The sequence below is a fragment of the Cardiocondyla obscurior genome, linkage group LG29, assembly GCF_019399895.1.
Source record: "Cardiocondyla obscurior isolate alpha-2009 linkage group LG29, Cobs3.1, whole genome shotgun sequence".
Lineage (NCBI taxonomy): Eukaryota > Metazoa > Arthropoda > Insecta > Hymenoptera > Formicidae > Cardiocondyla > Cardiocondyla obscurior.
This window is the reverse complement of record NC_091892.1, coordinates 301017-324061: the sequence shown is the minus strand read 5'-3', so window position 1 is coordinate 324061 and position 23045 is coordinate 301017. Positions and strand designations below refer to the sequence as shown.

General features: G+C 34.8%; 2 protein-coding genes across 2 annotated transcripts in view; both read right to left on the bottom strand.

The window, feature by feature from the left end:
• The window catches only part of LOC139112490 (uncharacterized), a 29730-nt gene extending 13812 nt beyond the window's left edge, over positions 1-15918 (bottom strand). The window contains exons 1-2 of the mRNA XM_070673535.1: positions 15591-15918; positions 14852-15091 (exon numbers count right to left, since the gene is read on the bottom strand). Of these exons, the coding sequence (XP_070529636.1) occupies positions 14852-15091; positions 15591-15918 (568 nt within the window). The remainder of the gene's footprint in view (positions 1-14851; positions 15092-15590) is intronic.
• Positions 15919-19874: 3956 nt separating this feature from the next.
• Positions 19875-20548, bottom strand: LOC139112488 (uncharacterized protein DDB_G0285291-like). The gene is made up of 3 exons (XM_070673534.1): positions 20440-20548; positions 20114-20233; positions 19875-20008 (listed from the first exon to the last, which is right to left on the bottom strand). Exons 1-3 carry the CDS (start codon positions 20546-20548, stop codon positions 19875-19877), a joined length of 363 nt encoding a protein of 120 aa, XP_070529635.1.
• Between the last annotated feature and the right edge of the window lie 2497 nt (positions 20549-23045).

Genomic DNA, 23045 nt, shown 5'->3' with positions numbered 1-23045 from the left:
CGAGCTTTTATTTTCATCAGAAGCCGAGATATGGCCAAAAACGAAAAAAATATTTTTGAAATTTTACAACGTAGCATTGTGCGGCATTCAAAAAGATGCATTCGGGCCTATTTGAGCCTTTATTTTCATCAGCAGCCGAGATATGGCCAAAAAACGAAAAAAAATATTTTTGAAATTTTACAACGTAGCATTGTGCGGCATTAAAAAGATGCATACGGGCCTATTCCGAGCCTTTTATTTTCATCAGAAGCCGAGATATGGCCAAAAACAAAAAAAATATTTTTGAAATTTTACAACGTAGCATTGTGCGGCAATTAAAAAGATGCATACGGGCCTATTCCGAGCTTTTATTTTCATCAGAAGCCGAGATATGGCCAAAAACAAAAAAATATTTTGAAATTTTACAACGTAGCATTGTGCGGCATTCAAAATAGATGCATTTCCTATTCGAGCCTTTATTTTCATCAGCCGAGATATGGCCAAAAACGAAAACAAATATTTTTGAAATTTTACAACGTAGCATTGTGCGGCATTAAAAATAGATGAATTCGGGCCTATTTGGAGCCATTTATTTTCATCAGAAGCCGAGATATGGCCTAAAAACGATAACAAATATTTTTGAAATTTTACAACGTAGCATTGTGCGGCATTCAAAATAGATGAATTCGGGCCTATTTGAAGTTTTATTTTTATCAGAAGCCGAGATATGGCCAAAAAACGAAAGAAAATATTTTTGAAATTTTACAACGTAGCATTGTGCGGCAATAGATGCATACGGGCCTATTCCGAGCTTTATTTTCATCAGAAGCCGAGATATGGCCAAAAACTAAAAAAAATATTTATGAAATTTTACAACGTAGCATTGTGCGACATTCAAAATAGATATGTTTGGGCCTATTCGGAACTTTTTATTTTCATTAGAAGCCGAGATATGGCCAAAAAACGAATAAAAATATTTTTGAAATTTTACAACGTAGCATTGTGCGGCATTAAAAATAGATGAATTCGGGCCTATTTGGAGCCATTTATTTTCATCAGAAGCCGAGATATGGCCAAAAAACAAAAAAAAATATTTTTGAAATTTTACAACGTAGCATTGTGCGGCATTTAAAATAGATGAATTCGGGTTTATTTGGAGCCTTTTATTTTCATCAAAAGCCGAAATATGGCCAAAAAACGAAAAGAAATATTTTTGAAATTTAACAACATAGCATTGTGCGGCATTCAAAAGATGCATACGGGCCTATTCCGAGCTTTTATTTTCATCAGAAGCCGAGATATGGCCAAAAACAAAAAAATATTTTTGAAATTTTACAACGTAGCATTGTGCGGCATTAAAATAGATGCATTCGGGCCTATTCGAGCTTTTATTTTCATCAGAAGCCGAGATATGGCCAAAAAACGAAAAAAATATTTTTGAAATTTTACAACGTAGCATTGTGCGGCATTCAAAATAGATGAATGGCCTATTTGGAGCCTTTTATTTTCATCAGAAGCCGAGATATGGCCAAAAACGAAAAAAAATATTTTTGAAATTTTACAACGTAGCATTGTGCGGCATTAAAAATAGATGCATTTGGGCCTATTCGGAGTCTTTTATTTTCATCAGAAGCCGAGATATGGCCAAAAAACGAAAAAAAATATTTTTGAAATTTTACAACGTAGCATTGTGCGGCATTTAAAATAGATGAATTCGGGCCTATTTGGAGCCTTTTATTTTCATCAGAAGCCGAGATATGGCCAAAAAACGAAAAAAATATTTTTGAAATTTTACAACGTAGCATTGTGCGGCAATTAAAAAAGATGCATTCAAGCCTATTCGGAACTTTTTATTTTCATCAGAAGCCGAGATATGGCCAAAATCGAAAAAAAATATTTTTGAAATTTTACAACGTAGCATTGTGCGGCATTCAAAATAGATGAATTCGGGTCTGTTTGGAGCCTTTTATTTTCATCAGAAGCCGAGATATGGCCAAAAAACGAAAAAAAATATTTTTGAAATTTTACAACGTAGCATTGTGCGGCAATTAAAAAGATGCATACGGGCCTATTTCGAGCTTTCTATTTTCACCAGAAGCCGAGATATGGCCAAAAACAAAAATATTTTTGAAATTTAACAACGTAGCATTGTGCGGCATTCAAAATAGATGCATTTGGGCCTATTCTTTATTTTCATCAGAAGCCGAGATATGGCCAAAAACGAAAAAAAATATTTTTGAAATTTTACAACGTAGCATTGTGCGGCATTAAAAAAGATGCATACGGGCCTATTTGAGCTTTTATTTTCATCAGAAGCCGAGATATGGCCAAAAAACGACAAAAAATATTTTTGAAATTTTACAACGTAGCATTGTGCGGCATTCAAAATAGATGCATTTGGCCTATCGAGCTTTTTATTTTCATCAGAAGCCGAGATATGGCCAAAAAAACGAAAAATATTTTTGAAATTTTACAACGTAGCATTGTGCGGCATTAAAAATAGATGGTTTGGAGCCATTTATTTTCATCAGAAGCCGAGATATGGCCAAAAAACGAAAAAAATATTTTTGAAATTTTACAACGTAGCATTGTGCGGCATTAAAAATAGATGAACGGGCCTATTTGAGCCTTTTATTTTCATCAGAAGCCGAGATATGGCCAAAAAACGAAAAAAATATTTTTGAAATTTTACAACGTAGCATTGTGCGGCATTAAAAATAGATGAATTCGGGCCTATTTGGAGCTATTTATTTTCATCAGAAGCCGAGATATGGCCAAAAACAAAAAAAAATATTTTTGAAATTTTACAACGTAGCATTGTGCGGCATTCAAAATAGATGCATTTGGGCCTATTCGGAGCTTTTTATTTTCATCAGAAGCCGAGATATGGCCAAAAAACGAAAAAAATATTCTTAAAATTTTACAACGTAGCATTGTGCGGCATTCAAAAGATGCATTTGGGCCTATTCTGAGCTTTTTATTTTCATCAGAAGCCGAGATATGGCCAAAAACGAAAAAAAATATTTTTGAAATTTTACAACGTAGCATTGTGCGGCATTCAAAATAGATGCATTTGGGCCTATTTGAGCCTTTTATTTTCATCAGAAGCCGAGATATGGCCAAAAACGAAAAAAATATTTTGAAATTTTACAACGTAGCATTGTGCGGCATTAAAATAGATGAATCGGGCCTATTCCGAGCTTTATTTTCATCAGAAGCCGAGATATGGCCAAAAAACAAAAATATTTTTGAAATTTTACAACGTAGCATTGTGCGGCATTCAGATGCATTTGGGCCTATTCGAGCTTTTATTTTCATCAGAAGCCGAGATATGGCCAAAAAAAAAAAATATTTTTGAAATTTTACAACGTAGCATTGTGCGGCATTAAAATAGATGAATTCGGCCTATTTGGAGCCATTTATTTTCATCAGAAGCCGAGATATAACCAACAAACGAAAAAAAATATTTTTGAAATTTTACAACGTAGCATTGTGCGGCATTCAAAATAGATGCATTCGGGCCTATTTGGAGCCTTTTATTTTCATCAGAAGCCGAGATATGGCCAAAAAACGAAATAAAATATTTTTGAAATTTAACAAACTAGCATTGTGCGGCATTCAAAATAGATGGCCTATTCGAGCTTTATTTTCATCAGAAGCCGAAATATGGCCAAAAAAAAAAAAAATATTTTTGAAATTTTACAACGTAGCATTGTGCGGCATTCAAAATAGATGAATTCGGGCCTATTCCGAGCTTTTATTTTCATCAGAAGCCGAGATATGGCCAAAAAACAAAAAAATATTTTTGAAATTTTACAACGTAGCATTGTGCGGCATTAAAAAGATGCATTCGGGCCTATTCGAGCCTTTATTTTCATCAGAAGCCGAGATATGGCCAAAACAAAAAAAAATATTTTTGAAATTTTACAACGTAGCATTGTGCGGCATTAAAAATAGATGCATTCGGGCCTATTTGGAGCCTTTTATTTTCATCAGCCGAGATATGGCCAAAAACGAAAAAAAATATTTTTGAAATTTTACAACGTAGCATTGTGCGGCATTCAAAATAGATGCATTTGGGCCTATTCGAGCTTTATTTTCATCAGAAGCCGAGATATGGCCAAAAAACGATAGAAAATATTTTTGAAATTTTACAACGTAGCATTGTGCGGCATTCAAAATAGATGCATTTGGGCCTATTCGGAGCTTTTTATTTTCATCAGAAGCCGAGATATGGCCAAAAAACGAAAAAAATATTTTTGAAATTTTACAACGTAGCATTGTGCGGCATTCAAAATAGATGAATTCGGGCTTATTTGGAGTCTTTTATTTTCATCAGAAGCCGAGATATGGCCAAAAAACGAAAAAAAATATTTTTGAAATTTTACAACGTAGCATTGTGCGGCAATTAAAAAAGATGCATACGGGCCTATTCCGAGCTTTCTATTTTCACCAGCAGCCGAGATATGGCCAAAAAACGAAAAAAATATTTTTGAAATTTTACAACGTAGCATTGTGCGGCATTCAAAATAGATGCATTTGGGCCTATTCGAAGCTTTTTATTTTCATCAGAAGCCGAGATATGGCCAAAAAACGAAAAAAAATATTTTTGAAATTTTACAACGTAGCATTGTGCGGCATTAAAAATAGATAAATTTGGGCCTATTTGGAGCCATTTATTTTCATCAGAAGCCGAGATATGGCCAAAAAACGAAAAAAATATTTTTGAAATTTTACAACGTAGCATTGTGCGGCATTCAAAATAGATGAATTCGGGCCTATTTGAGCTTTATTTTCATCAGAAGCCGAGATATGGCCAAAAACGAAAAATATTTTTGAAATTTTACAACGTAGCATTGTGCGGCATTAAAAAAGATGCATACGGGCCTATTCGAGCTTATTTTTCATCAGAAGCCGAGATATGGCCAAAAACAAAAAAATATTTTTGAAATTTTACAACGTAGCATTGTGCGGCATTAAAATAGATGCATTCGGGCCTATTCGAGCTTTTTATTTTCATCAGAAGCCGAGATATGGCCAAAAAACAAAGAAAAATATTTTTGAAATTTTACAACGTAGCATTGTGCGGCATTCAAAATAAATGAATTCGGGCCTATTTGGAGCCTTTTATTTTCATCAGAAGCCGAGATATGGCAAAAAACGAAAAAATATTTTTGAAATTTTACAACGTAGCATTGTGCGGCAATTAAAAAGATGCATACGGGCCTATTCCGAGCTTTTATTTTCATCAGAAGCCGAGATATGGCACAAAAACAAAAAAAATATTTTTGAAATTTTACAACGTAGCATTGTGCGGCATTCAAAATAGATGCATTTGGGCCTATTCGGAGCTTTTTATTTTCATCAGAAGCCGAGATATGGCCAAAAAACGAAAAAAAATATTTTTGAAATTTTACAACGTAGCATTGTGCGGCATTAAAAATAGATGAATTCGGGCTTATTTGGAGCTTTTATTTTCATCAGAAGCCGAGATATGGCCAAAAAACGAAAACAAATATTTTTAAAATTTTACAACGTAGCATTGTGCGGCAATTAAAATAGATGAATTCGGGCCTATTTGTTTTTATTTTCATCAGAAGCCGAGATATGGCCAAAAACGAAAAAATATTTTGAAATTTTACAACGTAGCATTGTGCGGCATTAAAAAAGATGCATACGGGCCTATTCCGAGCTTTTATTTTCATCAGAAGCCGAGATATGGCCAAAAACAAAAAAATATTTTTGAAATTTTACAACGTAGCATTGTGCGGCATTAAAAAAGATGCATTCGGGCCTATTCGAGCTTTTTATTTTCATCAGAAGCCGAGATATGGCCAAAAACGAAAAAAAATATTTTTGAAATTTTACAACGTAGCATTGTGCGGCATTCAAAATAGATGAATTCGGGCCTATTTGGAGTCTTTTATTTTCATCAGAAGCCGAGATATGGCCAAAAAACGAAAAAAAATATTTTTGAAATTTTACAACGTAGCATTGTGCGGCATTCAAAATAGATGCATTTGAACCTATTCGGAGCTTTTTATTTTCATCAGAAGCCGAGATATGGCCAAAAACGAAAAAAATTTTTGAAATTTTACAACGTAGCATTGTGCGGCATTAAAAATAGATATCGGGCCTATTTGGAGCCTTTATTTTCATCAGAAGCCGAGATATGGCCAAAAACGAAAATATTTTTGAAATTTTACAACGTAGCATTGTGCGGCATTAAAAAAGATGCATACGGGCCTATTCGAGCTTTTTATTTTTATCAGAAGTTGAGATATGGCCAAAAAACGAAAAAAATATTTTTGAAATTTTACAACGTAGCATTGTGCGGCATTCAAAATAGATGAATTCGGGCCTATTTGGAGTTTTTTATTTTCATCAGAAGCCGAGATATGGCCAAAAACGAAAATATTTTTGAAATTTTACAACGTAGCATTGTGCGGCAATTAAAAAGATGCATACGGGCCTATTTCGAGCTTTTATTTTCACCATCAGCCGAGATATGGCCAAAAAACGAAAAAAAATATTTTTGAAATTTTACAACGTAGCATTGTGCGGCATTCAAAATAGATGCATTTGGGCCTATTCGGAGCCTTTTATTTTCATCAGAAGCCGAGATATGGCCAAAAACGAAAAAATATTTTTGAAATTTTACAACGTAGCATTGTGCGGCATTAAAAAGATGCATGGGCCTATTCCGAGCTTTTATTTTCATCAGAAGCCGAGATATGGCCAAAAAACGAAAAAAATATTTTTGAAATTTTACAACGTAGCATTGTGCGGCATTCAAAATAGATGCATTTGGGCCTATTCGAGCTTTTTATTTTCATCAGAAGCCGAGATATGGCCAAAAAACAAAGAAAAATATTTTTGAAATTTTACAACGTAGCATTGTGCGGCATTCAAAATAGATGAATTCGGGCCTATTTGAGCCATTTATTTTCATCAGAAGCCGAGATATGGCCAAAAAACGAAAGAAAATATTTTTGAAATTTTACAACGTAGCATTGTGCGGCATTCAAAATAGATGAAATCGGGCCTATTTGGAGCCTTTTATTTTCATCAGAAGCCGAGATATGGCCAAAAAACGAAAAAAAAATTTTTGAAATTTTACAACGTAGCATTGTGCGGCATTAAAAATAGATGAATTCGGGCCTATTTGGAGCTTTATTTTCATCAGAAGCTGAGATATGGCCAAAAACAAAAAATATTTTGAAATTTTACAACGTAGCATTGTGCGGCATTCAAAATAGATGACGGGCCTATTTGGAGCCATTTATTTTTATCAGAAGCCGAGATATGGCCAAAAAACGAAAAAAATAATTTTTGAAATTTTACAACGTAGCATTGTGCGGCATTCAAAATAAATGAATTTGAACCTATTTGGAGCCTTTTATTTTCATCAGAAGCCGAGATATGGCCAAAAAACGAAAAAAAATATTTTTGAAATTTTACAACATAGCATTGTGCGGCATTCAAAATAGATGCATTTAGGCCTATTCGGAGCTTTTTAATTTTATCAGAAGCCGAGATATGGCCAAAAAAAAAATATAAGTTTTGAAATTCTACATCGTAGCATTGTGCGGCATTAAAAAAATGCATCGGGCCTATTCCGAGCTTTCTATTTTCATCAGAAGCCGAGATATGGCCAAAAACAAAAAAAAATATTTTTGAAATTTACAACGTAGCATTGTGCGGCATTCAAAATAGATGCATTTGGGCCTATTCGAGCTTTTATTTTCATCAGAAGCCGAGATATGGCCAAAAAAAAAAAAAATATTTTTGAAATTTTACAACGTAGCATTGTGCGGCATTAAAAATAGATGAATTCGGGCCTATTTGGAGCCTTTTATTTTCATCAGCCGAGATATGGCCAAAAAACGAAAAAAATATTTTTGAAATTTTACAACGTAGCATTGTGCGGCATTAAAAGATGAATCGGGCCTATTTGGAGCTTTTTATTTTCATCAGAAGCCGAGATATGGCCAAAAACGAAAAAATATTTTGAAATTTAACAACATAGCATTGTGCGGCATTCAAAATAGATGCATTTGGGCCTATTCGGAGCTTTTTATTTTCATCAAAAGCCGAGATATGGCCAAAAAAAGAAAAAAAATATTTTTGAAATTTTACAACGTAGCATTTTGCGGCATTCAAAATAAATGAATTCGGGCCTATTCCGCGCTTTCTATTTTCACCAGCATCTGAGATATGGCCAAAAAAAAAACAAAAAAATTTTTGAAATTTTACAACGTAGCATTGTGCGGCATTAAATAGATGCGGGCCTATTCCGAGCTTTTATTTTCATCAGAAGCCGAGATATGGCCAAAAAAAAAAAAAATATTTTTGAAATTTTACAACGTAGCATTGTGCGGCATTTAAAATAGATGAATTCGGGCCTATTTGGAGCCATTTATTTTCATCAGAAGCCGAGATATGGCCAAAAAACGAAAAATATTTTGAAATTTTACAACGTAGCATTGTGCGGCATTCAAAATAGATGCATTTGGGCCTATTCGGAGCTATTTATTTTCATCAGAAGCCGAGATATGGCCAAAAACAAAGAAAAATATTTTTGAAATTTTACAACGTAGCATTGTGCGGCATTTAAAATAGATGAATTTGGACCTATTCGATTTATTTTCATCAGAAGCCGAGATATGGCCAAAAACAAAAAAATATTTTTGAAATTTTACAACGTAGCATTGTGCGGCATTCAAAATAGATGAATTGGGCCTATTTGAGCTTTTTATTTTCATCAGAAGCCGAGATATGGCCAAAAAACGAAAAAAACTATTTTTGAAATTTTACAACGTAGCATTGTGCGGCAATTAAAAAAGATGCATACGGGCCTATTCCGAGCCTTTTATTTTCATCGGAAGCCGAGATATGGCCAAAAACAAAAAAAAATATTTTTGAAATTTTACAACGTAGCATTGTGCGGCATTCAAAATAGATGCATTTGGGCCTATTCGGAGCTTTTTATTTTCATCAGAAGCCGAGATATGGCCAAAAAACAAAAAAAATATTTTTGAAATTTTACAACGTAGCATTGTGCGGCATTAAAAATAGATGAATTCGGGCCTATTTGGAGCCTTTTATTTTCATCAGAAGCCGAGATATGGCCAAAAACGAAAAATATTTTTGAAATTTTACAACGTAGCATTGTGCGGCATTAAAAATAGATGCATTCGGGCCTATTTGGAGCTTATTTTCATCAGAAGCCGAGATATGGCACAAAAACAAAAAAAATATTTTTGAAATTTTACAACGTAGCATTGTGCGGCATTCAAAATAGATGCATTTGGGCCTATTCGAGCTTTTTATTTTCATCAGAAGCCGAGATATGGCCAAAAACAAAAAAATATTTTTGAAATTTTACAACGTAGCATTGTGCGGCATTCAAAATAGATGAATTCGCCTATTTGAGCTTTTTATTTTCATCAGAAGCCGAGATATGGCCAAAAAACAAAAAATATTTTTGAAATTTTACAACGTAGCATTGTGCGGCATTCAAAATAGATGAATTCGGGCCTATTTGGAGCCTTTTATTTTCATCAGAAGCCGAGATATGGCCAAAAACGAAAGAAAATATTTTTGAAATTTTACAACGTAGCATTGTGCGGCATTCAAAATAGATGCATTTGGGCCTATTCGGAGCTTTATTTTCATCAGAAGCCGAGATATGGCCAAAAAAGAAAAAAATATTTTTGAAATTTTACAACGTAGCATTGTGCGGCATTCAAAATAGATGAATTCGGGCCTATTCCGAGCTTTTATTTTCATCAGAAGCCGAGATATGGCCAAAAACGAAAAAAATATTTTGAAATTTTACAACGTAGCATTGTGCGGCATTCAAAATAGATGAATTCGGGCCTATTTGGAGCCTTTTATTTTCATCAGAAGCCGAGATATGGCCAAAAAACGAAAAAAATATTTTTGAAATTTTACAACGTAGCATTGTGCGGCATTCAAAATAGATGAATTCGGGCCTATTTGGAGCTTTTTATTTTCATCAGAAGCCGAGATATGGCCAAAAAACAAAAAAAAATATTTTTGAAATTTTACAACGTAGCATTGTGCGGCATTCAAAATAGATGCATTTGGGCCTATTCGAGCTTTTATTTTCATCAGAAGCCGAGATATGGCCAAAAAACAAAAAAAAATATTTTTGAAATTTTACAACGTAGCATTGTGCGGCATTCAAAATAGATGCATTTGGGCCTATTCGGAGCTTTTTATTTTCATCAGAAGCCGAGATATGGCCAAAAAACGAAAAAAAATATTTTTGAAATTTTACAACGTAGCATTGTGCGGCATTCAAAATAGATGCATTCGGGCCTATTTGGAGCCTTTTATTTTCATCAGAAGCCGAGATATGGCCAAAAACGAAAAAAAATATTTTTGAAATTTTACAACGTAGCATTGTGCGGCATTCAAAATAGATGCATTCGGGCCTATTTGGAGCTTTTTATTTTCATCAGAAGCCGAGATATGGCCAAAAACTAAAAAAAATATTTTTGAAATTTTACAACGTAGCATTGTGCGGCATTCAAAATAGATGCATTTGGGCCTATTCGGAGCTTTTTATTTTCATCAGAAGCCGAGATATGGCCAAAAAAAAAAAAAAATATTTTTGAAATTTTACAACGTAGCATTGTGCGGCATTCAAAATAGATGAATTCGGGCCTATTCCGAGCTTTCTATTTTCATCAGAAGCCGAGATATGGCCAAAAAACGAAAAAAAATATTTTTGAAATTTTACAACGTAGCATTGTGCGGCATTAAAAAAGATGCATGGGCCTATTCCGAGCCTTTATTTTCATCAGAAGCCGAGATATGGCCAAAAAAAAAAAAAATATTTTTGAAATTTTACAACGTAGCATTGTGCGGCATTAAAAATAGATGAATTCGGGCCTATTTGGAGCCATTTATTTTCATCAGAAGCCGAGATATGGCCAAAAAACGAAAAAATATTTTGAAATTTTACAACGTAGCATTGTGCGGCATTCAAATAGATGCATTTGGGCCTATTCGAGCTTTTATTTTCATCAGAAGCCGAGATATGGCCAAAAACGAAAAAAATATTTTTGAAATTTTACAACGTAGCATTGTGCGGCATTCAAAATATGCAATTGGGCCTGAGCTTTTATTTTCATCAGAAGCCGAGATATGGCCAAAAAAAAAAAAAATATTTTTGAAATTTTACAACGTAGCATTTTGCGGCATTCAAAATAGATGCATTCGGGCCTATTCCGAGCTTTATTTTCATCAGAAGCCGAGATATGGCCAAAAAACGAAAAAAAATATTTTTGAAATTTAACAACGTAGCATTGTGCGGCATTCAAAATAGATGCATTTGGGCCTATTCGGAGCTTTTTATTTTCATCAGAAGCCGAGATATGGCCAAAAAACGAAAAAAAAAATTTTTGAAATTTTACAACGTAGCATTGTGCGGCATTAAAAATAGATGAATTCGTGCCTATTTGGAGCCATTTATTTTCATCAGAAGCCGAGATATGGCCAAAAAACGAAAAAAATATTTTTGAAATTTTACAACGTAGCATTGTGCGGCATTCAAAATAGATGAATTCGGGCCTATTTGGAGCCTTTTATTTTCATCAGAAGCCGAGATATGGCCAAAAAACGAAAAAAAATATTTTTGAAATTTTACAACGTAGCATTGTGCGGCAATTAAAAAAGATGCATACGGGCCTATCCGAGCCTTCTATTTTCACCAGAAGCCGAGATATGGCCAAAAACAAAAAATATTTTTGAAATTTAACAACATAGCATTGTGCGGCATTCAAAATAGATGCATTTGGGCCTATTCGGAGCTTTTTATTTTCATCAGCCGAGATATGGCCAAAAACGAAAAAAATATTTTGAAATTTTACAACGTAGCATTGTGCGGCATTAAAAATAGATGAATTCGGCCTATTGGAGCCATTTATTTTCATCAGAAGCCGAGATATGGCCAAAAACGAAAAAAATATTTTGAAATTTTACAACGTAGCATTGTGCGGCATTCAAAATAGATGAATTCGGGCCTATTTGGAGCTTTTATTTTCATCAGAAGCCGAGATATGGCCAAAAAACGAAAAAAATATTTTTGAAATTTAACAACGTAGCATTGTGCGGCATTCAAAATAGATGCATTTGGGCCTATTCGAGCTTTATTTTCATCAGAAGCCGAGATATGGCCAAAAAACAAAAAAATATTTTTGAAATTTTACAACGTAGCATTGTGCGGCATTCAAAATAGATGCATTCGGGCCTATTTGAGCTTTTTTCATCAGAAGCCGAGATATGGCCAAAAACAAAAAATATTTTTAAAATTTAACAACGTAGCATTGTGCGGCATTAAAAATAGATGAATTCGGGCCTATTTGGAGCCATTTATTTTCATCAGAAGCCGAGATATGGCCAAAAAACGAAAAAAAATATTTTTGAAATTTTACAACGTAGCATTGTGCGGCATTCAAAATAGATGAATTCGGGCCTATTCCGAGCTTTTATTTTCATCAGAAGCCGAGATATGGCCAAAAAACGAAAAAAAATATTTTTGAAATTTTACAACGTAGCATTGTGCGGCATTCAAAATAGATGCATTTGGGCCTATTCGGAGTCTTTTATTTTCATCAGAAGCCGAGATATGGCCAAAAAACGAAAAAAATATTTTTGAAATTTTACAACGTAGCATTGTGCGGCATTAAAAATAGATGAATTCGGGCCTATTTGGAGCCATTTATTTTCATCAGAAGCCGAGATATGGCCAAAAAACGAAAAAAAATATTTTTGAAATTTTACAACGTAGCATTGTGCGGCATTCAAAATAGATGCATTTGGGCCTATTCGGAGCTTTTTATTTTCATCAGAAGCCGAGATATGGCCAAAAACGATAAAAAATATTTTTGAAATTTTACAACGTAGCATTGTGCGGCATTAAAAAAGATGCATACGGGTATTTTGAGCTTTTATTTTCATCAGAAGCCGAGATATGGCCAAAAAACAAAGAAAAATATTTTTGAAATTTTACAACGTAGCATTGTGCGGCATTCAAAATAGATGCATTTGGGCCTATTCGAGCTTTTATTTTCATCAGAAGCCGAGATATGGCCAAAAAACAAAAAAAATATTTTTGAAATTTTACAACGTAGCATTGTGCGGCATTAAAATAGATGAATTCGGGCCTATTTAGCTTTTATTTTCATCAGAAGCCGAGATATGGCCAAAAACGAAAAAAATATTTTTGAAATTTTACAACGTAGCATTGTGCGGCAATTAAAAAGATACGGGCCTATTCCGAGCCTTCTATTTTCATCAGAAGCCGAGATATGGCCGAAAAACAAAAAAAATATTTTTGAAATTTTACAACATAGCATTGTGCGGCATTCAAAATAGATGCATTTGGGCCTATTTGAGCTTTATTTTCATCAGAAGCCGAGATATGGCCAAAAACGAAAAAAATATTTTGAAATTTTACAACGTAGCATTGTGCGGCATTAAAATAGATGCATTCGGGCCTATTTCGAGCTTTTATTTTCATCAGAAGCCGAGATATGGCCAAAAACAAAAAATATTTTGAAATTTTACAACGTAGCATTGTGCGGCATTCAAAATAGATGCATTTGGGCCTATTCGGAGCATTTATTTTCATCAGAAGCCGAGATATGGCCAAAAAACGAAAAAAAAATTTTTGAAATTTTACAACGTAGCATTGTGCGGCAATTAAAAAAGATGCATACGGGCCTATTCCGAGCCTTCTATTTTCATCAGAAGCCGAGATATGGCCAAAAACCGAAAAAAAATATTTTTTGAAATTTTACAACGTAGCATTGTGCGGCATTAAAAATAGATGAATTCAAGTCTATTTGGAGCCTTTTTTTTCATCAGAAGCCGAGATATGGCCAAAAAACGAAAAAAAATATTTTTGAAATTTAACAACGTAGCATTGTGCGGCATTCAAAATAGATGCATTTGGGGCTATTCGGAGCTTTTTATTTTCATCAGAAGTTGAGATATGGCCAAAAAACAAAAAAAAATATTTTTGAAATTTACAACGTAGCATTGTGCGGCATTCAAAATAGATGCATTCGGGCCTATTCCGAGCTTTTATTTTCATCAGAAGCCGAGATATGGCCAAAAACAAAAAATATTTTTAAATTTAACAACGTAGCATTGTGCGGCATTAAAAATAGATGCATTTGGGCCTATTCGGAGCTTTTATTTTCATCAGCAGCCGAGATATGGCCAAAAAAAGAAAAAAATATTTGAAATTTTACAACGTAGCATTGTGCGGCATTTAAAATAGATGAATTCGGGCCTATTTGGAGCCTTTTATTTTCATCAGAAGCCGAGATATGGCCAAAAAACGAAAAAAAATATTTTTGAAATTTTACAACGTAGCATTGTGCGGCATTCAAAATAGATGAATTCGGGCCTATTTGGAGTTTTTTTTTTCATCAGAAGCCGAGATATGGCAAAAAACGAAAAAATATTTTTGAAATTTTACAACGTAGCATTGTGCGGCAATCAAAAAGATGCATACGGGCCTATTCCGAGCTTTTATTTTCACCAGAAGCCGAGATATGGCCAAAAAACAAAAAATTCGCCGTTGCAGTATGCGCCAGCGGTTACGTTACGTTTGATGCGAATAATATTTATATTGATCATATTGATCGGTAAGTCGGACTCGTGCCACTTTCGCGGTTGCAGTACGCGGTGCGGTGAAAATCCGAGAAGCGGTCCCAACGAGTTTGGTTTTGAAAACTTCACCACGTACGCGGATTTGATCTTGTTCACAAAGTTATGTGAATCGCTATCGAGAAATCATTGTTCTTCTCGCTCTTCTCATTACGATTACCATCGACGGTAACGCGTTGTCGCGGCATCGCGTGTTTCAAAAATTTGTCTATGGCCTGTATCTCATACGATCCCTCAGGAATCGTAATTTCTTTACCGTCCGTGCCATAGTAAAATTTGTTGTTCGTAGAATCGACGTTAGGTATGGTGTTGTAAGTCGCAAAGTCCGTGAGACCGAGCTCGTAATTACCATCACTGAGATCCAACGCCGGTGGAGTAGCTCGAATGGAGAACACTGCTTCTACCGGTTAACGTGAGCGTGATCGACATGTTTGAAGTGATACTGAGGCAAAGTGCGTCGCGACGTCAGTTTTTAAACGTAATCGCGTCAATTGTACTTAAAAAACGTAGACACAGCTGTCCGCAAATACTCTGATCGTACGTTTGATAAGATCATCGATTGTACTCTATCGATGAGACGCCGACTTCGAGATATCGCACCAATTCCACAGGCGGTCGGAGATTACCGAAGCCGTCAAAGTACGCGACGCAATCTCCCCTTTTGGCGTACGCTACCCAGTGAGTCCCCGGACCCGTCACGTTGTCCAGGTTCACGATGCCGCTCTCGTTTGTACGCGCGCCACTCGTAGGTAGGGCGTCGCGCATAAATACACCTCTGAAATAAGGAACGCGCATACGTCTGGCCAGATGATTCAATTGCACGTTCGTAGTAGCACCCGTGGGCATTTTTAACCTCTTCTCGACGTTTTTTTTTCTTCCTCTCTTCGCAACAGTCGTACCTCTGCCGTACCTGTAAGGCTTGAGAAAGAGACCCCGTCCACCGTTGTACGGGGCCAGATGTACGCCGGATCCACCGGCCGCTGCGCGCGCAGTTCTTCTCTCGTTTACGGCTCTCGCTATACTCGCAGCTCCACCGACAAGCGATCCGACTGCACCGAAAATCGGAATAATCGGCAGCATGCTACCGCGCTTTGCTGTTGGAAGCATGCGTTTTTTGCGAATCGTACTTTTCCGCCTCTTCGTAATCGTTCTGTTTCTCACAGTCCTTAACCTCTTCTTCTTAGTCGTAGCAGACATACCCATGCCGATTTTTGTTTTAGCTTTCATCACAGCCCACACGGCTGCTGCGGCGGCTCTCTCGCGTAAGCCTGAATCTCTCGCTATAACGCGTTTTCCCGCTCTCTTGGCGAGTTCTCTGTCCGCTGCGTGTCTGTCCGTGAGATCGTTGCTTCGCGCGTACGCCAAGTCGTGCTCGCGACACGCTTTGTCCAACGGATTGATGCCTCGATCACCTCTCGCTATGCGTTCCTTCAATCGAGTTCCCGGGCCGCAAAATTGATAACCGGGGATGTGCAGTTCGAAGGGAAGGGCGTTTATCGCGCGATTCAACAGACCCTTGCCGCAGCACTTTACTTCCAACGAATCGGTAGACGACGTTGACACTCACCGCACTCTCGGATTAACGGAGCAGGTCTGTCGATTTGCGTTTCTTGCCAGGGTTGATTATAATGCTCGAGGCACCTGCGGTAGGTTTGAGTTCAGCGTGTTGTGTCGCGAATGCTGGCAACGCAATCACGGATTCGCGGTGATCGACAAGGACAGTCCGCTCGACAACGGGCGATACAGGCGAGGATTCGACGTGTTCGCGGTACCGTCGAGTTGATTTAACAGGTTGTCGAAATCGCGCGACAACCAGTCGCCAAAGACGCTTTGTCGAGAACAGACCGCGGGAATACAATCGATTGATCGATATGACGAGGAAAGATGACAACCGCGACGTGTGCGAGCGTGAAAAGATTACGCGGGAGATCGAGAAGACGAGCGGGGCGATTCGCAGAAAGCATCGAGCCATAAAGACCGACACGATCGACGCCGACATCGCGTCGGAGAAGCGCCTCAAGCCCATCGTCAAACCTCTAAAACGGATGGTTGAGACCGTTGAGGAATCCGGTATTGCGGTACCGAAAATGGAGTCAAAATCGGAGCGTTTGACGCCGAAATTGGAGCGACGATTGTGGTCGACACCAAAACCCGAACGGCGTTTAAACGTCACGTTTGACGATTCGTTGTCATCGGCAACTTTGGGTGATACGATTGTAGCTAATCCGTCATTTGGTGATACGACCGTCGATTCATACGTTACGACGGAAAACGTCGAACCTCCGTCGACGCCACGGCCCCGGGCATCAACGCCGCGGTCCGGCATATTGACGCCACGACCTGGCGTATCGACACCGCGGCCCAACGTATCGCTGGCAACGATGTACCTTGAAGCGGCGAGCGGTGGCAGAAGAATAAATATCGACGACGTTTTCGGTATATACTTTGACACAAACAAAGTAATGCTCGGGAACAAACACGTTGAATTCGACCATAAGAACGACGATATAATCGTCGCTGGTAAGAGATATCCTGGAACGGAAGGTCTGTATGAGTTGATTTTCAAGAAGGTACCCCACGTAACCGCTTACACCGAGACGGATAAACGTCACTACAAAAGTATACTCGAAGTGACAAACGCGCATAAAAAAGATTTCAGCGACGACGGTCGCGTCATGGGTAACAGAGGCTTAAAGTATATGAAGGTGATCGCACCGCTGATGTTGAGCGATTCGGCCAGGAAATCGAGAAGAAAAAGTTCCGGTAAAGGATTACCTCACCTCATGACGTTGAACGATCACGCGATCGACTACGTGCAATGGGACGATCCCAACGAGCTCGTGGATCGTCTTAGATTGCTGGATGCTTCGCGTCAAGCCGGTCACAACGGTCACGACAACGAAATTCTGTCAATTATCGAAGAACTGCGTGAGGCTGGTTTGATTATAAATTAATCGACTGGAGGAATCAAGCGACAGAATCGGCGTTCCGCGGGACGTGATTGACCATGTCTAGATCACGCAAGTCTAACGACACGGGTCCTGAGAGAAGGCGACTCGTCGACGAGTTACACGCCCCGGCGAGCAGTGGTCTCAGATTGCAGACGGGCAACATACGCACACTAGGCACAATGCCGTGTCTGTGTACGCCCGCAGCGCCTCCAACGCCTCGGCCAGCGTCGGCTGCTGGAAGAGCGCAGACGTATGTCATATCTGACTCTGTCTCTCTAGAACTACAGCCGACGTCGTGATAAACTCATTTCTCACCGATGAGCAAACTTGTAATTTTTTCTTTTATTGCGCAACAGAACATTATTCAATTAAATTATGTACATACATATATTGATAAATAAAATTTTATTATAAAATTAAATACTGGCCCCATATTAAATGATATATAATGTATACCGCAATTAAATAATCTAAATAAAAATTAAAATAATAAGAAAAATAAAATATAAAGAGAATAAATAAAATCCACTCTTGGCCAACGTGTACGTATTGTTTTTAAACAAATTACTTATTAATACACATATATTAAAAAATAATTACATGTAATATAATAATAAAGTATAAAAAAATTAATAATTTTGCTGTGTACACCTTTTTTGTACATACGCACACGTTGTTGCTCAACGGAAACCGCGAGAAGGTGGTGGTCTCTTCCGTCAGGAGGAAATATAAAATTGTTTTTATTATTTAAAATTAAATTAGATAATTAAATAATTAAATAAATAAATAATAAAATAATTAAAAAATTTTAATTAAATAATAAAAACAATTTTTTATATTTCCTACAAATAAAGAAGAAGTGAAAAGAGAACAAAGAATAGATTAGAAGAATAGATAAAAGGATAGGTAAAAAGAACAAGCAAAAGGATAGATAAAGTGAACAGATTTAAAGGATAGAGAACAAACATAGTATACAATAGTTGTAAAGAAAATAGAAAAAGATAAGTATAGAAGAGCAACAAAAGTAACAGTTATGATTGTTAATTAAGATCACTTTATACAATTTATAATATATAAAAAGATTAGAAACAGTATTCCATATACATATATATGTATATATAAATGTATACATATATGAATGAACTGTTTACTATTATAAGTTATAAATATTATATATCCGTACAATAATATACAAAGCTATTAACAGAATAATATCCTGTTTTTTTTTATAAATTGTCTAAAGTGATCCTCACATTAAAAAAAGCGTATACATGCTTTATTTAATTCTGCAATATATATACATATATATATTGATGGTGTCGATTTTAAAACTTTCCATCTTAATATTTTTTTTTGTTTTAATTTTCAAAGAAAAAAGTTTTAGACCAAAAAGAGAAAACAAAAAATAAAATGTGTTTTATATATTATTAACAAGGAATAAATTCCGTTTTAATGTTATATTTATAACATGTTATACTTTTTCCAAAAATTCTGTGTCTCAAAAAAAATTATTTTGCTTTTTATAAATATAATTAATTTATATAATTGTTTAATACATTTTAACAAAATAAAAAAACTAAATTTATTTGGCAAAAGTTATTGTTACTTTTTAAATTACATTTTTGTTATATAGTAATAATCTTATATTTATTTTCTATATATCTATTTAAAGTTAACTCTATACTTTGTCATTCTATTGTTATTATATTTTTTAAATGAAAAAGGAGTACAATATTTAATATTATTCAATGTGCACAAGGAAAAATTGTATAACGCGATTTTGCATTAAGTTATATTAATAAAGTATCTTCAGTTTGAATTAACTAAGTGCATCCATATTCTTCAAAATGAGTGTGGAAACTTCTGAATTTTGATAAAATATTGTTTTAAATTATTTCCATTTTAAGAGTGTTTTTTGTCCTTTTGTACTTTTATTTACTCCGGGTTGTGGCATATTTCTTGATTTCAGCTAGGTAGGTCTGTCAAATATGACTTGAATATATGATCACAGAATACGAGTGTTATCTTCGTATACCCAGCTAAAAAGTATACATAGCTATACTTTCATATTAGCCAAAGCCAGAAATGCCAGAAGGAAGGTCTTGCTGAACTGAGAACAGTTTTGAATCTTCTTCAAATCATAATTTTTTTTATTTGTAAAGATGCAGAAAATGTAAATAGTACTTTTCCACATTGGGCCACTTCTTAAATTTTTTCATTTTTTGATAATTATTAGCAATCTTGTATTTCTTGACTTTTTAAAATGTCTTGACTTTCTTGAACTTCTTGACTTTCTTGAACTTCTTGACTTTCTTGAAATTCTTGAATTTCTTGAACTTCTTGACTTTCTTGAAATTCTTGAATTTCTTAACTTTTTGGAATGTCTTGATTCTCTTGAACTTCTTGATTTTCTTGACTTTCTTGAAATTCTTGAATTTCTTGACTTTCTTGAAATTCTTGAATTTCTTAACTTTTTGGAATGTCTAGACTCTCTTGAACTTCTTGATTTTCTTGACTTTCTTGAAATTCTTGAATTTCTTGACTTTCTTGAAATTCTTGAATTTCTTGACTTTTTTGAAATTCTTGAATTTCTTAACTTTTTGGAATGTCTAGACTCTCTCTTGAACTTCTTGATTTTCTTGACTTTCTTGAAATTCTTGAATTTCTTGACTTTCTTGAAATTCTTGAATTTCTTAACTTTTTGGAATGTCTAGAATCTCTTGAACTTCTTGATTTTCTTGACTTTCTTGAAATTCTTGAATTTCTTGACTTTCTTGAAATTCTTGAATTTCTTAACTTTTTGGAATGTCTAGAATCTCTTGAACTTCTTGATTTTCTTGACTGTCTTGAATTTCTTGACAGTGTTGCATTTCTTGATAGTTTTGCATTTCTTGACAGTCTTGCATTTCTTGACTGCCTTGAATTTTTTTACTTTCTTATCTTTATTCAATTTCTTAAATTCCTTGAATTTTCTTCAATTCTTTAAATTCAAGATTGACGTATTTTTTTATTTTACGTTGATATAGTATATCTTCAGTATTCTTAATGTTATGTAATTTCTTTTGGAGTATTATATAATATCGATGGAATGATTATGAAGTTGAGGAATAACTTTAGTTTAATTCAAACTTTCATATAATTCAAAATATACGTTCGAAATCAACATTAACGATATAAACATTTGATTTAATTGATTTTCATTGTGCACATCATAATCTTAATGATTAGTACTCATTTTTTTTTTTAAATTATAGAGTTATCTTAAAATAGTATATTATAATTTTTATGTAACAATCTTAAAAAATCTTAAAAATTAAAGTCTAAATTTCTGATAATTATGTAAATAAAATTTGCCAAAAAAATCTAATTTTATTAGTTAAATTTTAAAGCAAACACTTTCAATAAAATTATATATTTTTGTCAATAAAAAAACAAAACAATTTTATTTATCTACACATTAAAAATTAAAAACAATCTTTTTCTCTATTTGGTCTTGTAATTAATATATGAATATTACTTGTATATATATTGTATTAAATAAAGCATAAAATCTTTTAATTTTTTGGAATAAAATTTCACTGAAACTATTAAAATGGTACTTCAAAAGATAATGATAATATTGTCAATTACAAATAATGACATTTTGTTTCTTATATTAACATTCATTTTGTGGCAACCATAAAAAGAATTTTAATTCATAATTGTTATTTCAAGTAATTATATTTTTTTAATTTTCGAGTGAAAAATTATTCCAAAAAATTAAGAAAAAAATAAACAAATCGAATATTCAATATTTTAATGATAATGAAGGTTTACAAAATCAAGATGTGTCACACCAGAGATCAGGACCCCGTGGTTCGTCACTTCCACAGTATTTTATGACTCCAAACCCTCTCTGTGTGTGTGTGTGGGTATGTGTGTGTGTGTGTGTGTGTGTGTCAAGATGTGTCACACCAGAGATCAGGACCCCGTGGTTCGTCACTTCCACAGTATTTTATGACTCCAAACCCTCTCTGTGTGTGTGTGTGTGTGTGTGTGTGTGTGTGTGTGTGTGTGTCAAGATGTGTCACACCAGAGATCAGGACCCCGTGGTTCGTCACTTCCACAGTATTTTATGACTCCAAACCCTCTCTGTGTGTGTGTGTGTGTGTGTGTGTGTGTGTGTGTCAAGATGTGTCACACCAGAGATCAGGACCCCGTGGTTCGTCACTTCCACAGTATTTTATGACTCCAAACCCTCTGTGTGTGTGTGTGTGTGTGTGTGTGTGTGTGCGTGCGTGCGTGTTTCAGTAGCATAAAAAACTGATTTAAAATTATCCGAAATACGAATTGTTCAATTTTTATCAACGACGCATTTGAAATTACTAACAATAAATGGATGACGTTTCTTGTACGGTTCATAGATCCCGAATCATTTAATGTCCGAACACAATTAATAAAACTAATTGATATTGATGCAAGAGATTGTAGTGCAGAGAAATTATTTAACGCGTTTAAATCCGAAATGTACAAACTACAAATTCCATTTTCTAATATTCTCGCCCTGTCATGCGACAATGCTTCCGTCATGACAGGAAAACATTTATCATTTAAAACAAAATTGGAAGAAAGATGTAAAAATTTACTAACATTTTCATGTCCTTGTCATTCTGCTGCATTGGCTGCAAACGCTGCATGTGCAGTAATACCTCATATTTGCGAAGAATTTTTAAGAAAAATTTCTACTTATATTAATAATAGCCCAAAACGTTTAGCCGTTTTCAATGAATTTACGGAATGTTTCCAAAATAATACGCATAAAATATTAAAATTGTGCGACACTCGGTGGCTGACACATTATTCTTGTGTCGACAGAGTTTTAGAATCGTGGGATTCAATACAATATTTTTTACATGACATGGTCGTTAATGAAAAATCAAAGTCTGCGGAATATTTATTATCTTTAATGATTAACGTAGAGACAAAAGCATATTTTCTGTTTTTAAAATATATTTTAAATGTTTTCAACATTTTTAACGCGTACTTTCAAGCCGCCGAAACAAAAATTCATTTACTACAATCTAAATCTGTCGATTTTCTTGTTCAAGTTTGTACAAATTTCTTAAAATTAGACGTCTTAGATAAAATTCTTACAAATTTATCATTTAATGAAACGGATAATTATAAACCTCTTTTCGAAATAACTTTAGGATCAGAATGCGAAGATTATCTCAGTGAATTAATGGAAGGACATGCAAATGTTGTTACAGTTATACGACAAAACTGTTTACAATTTTATATAACTGCTGCGACAGAAATTAAAAAAAGATTACCTGTTAATAATATATTTTTATATAAACTTCAAGTCTTTTTACCGCAGAAAGCTTTATTTGATAGTAATAGAGATTCGACATTCAATGATGT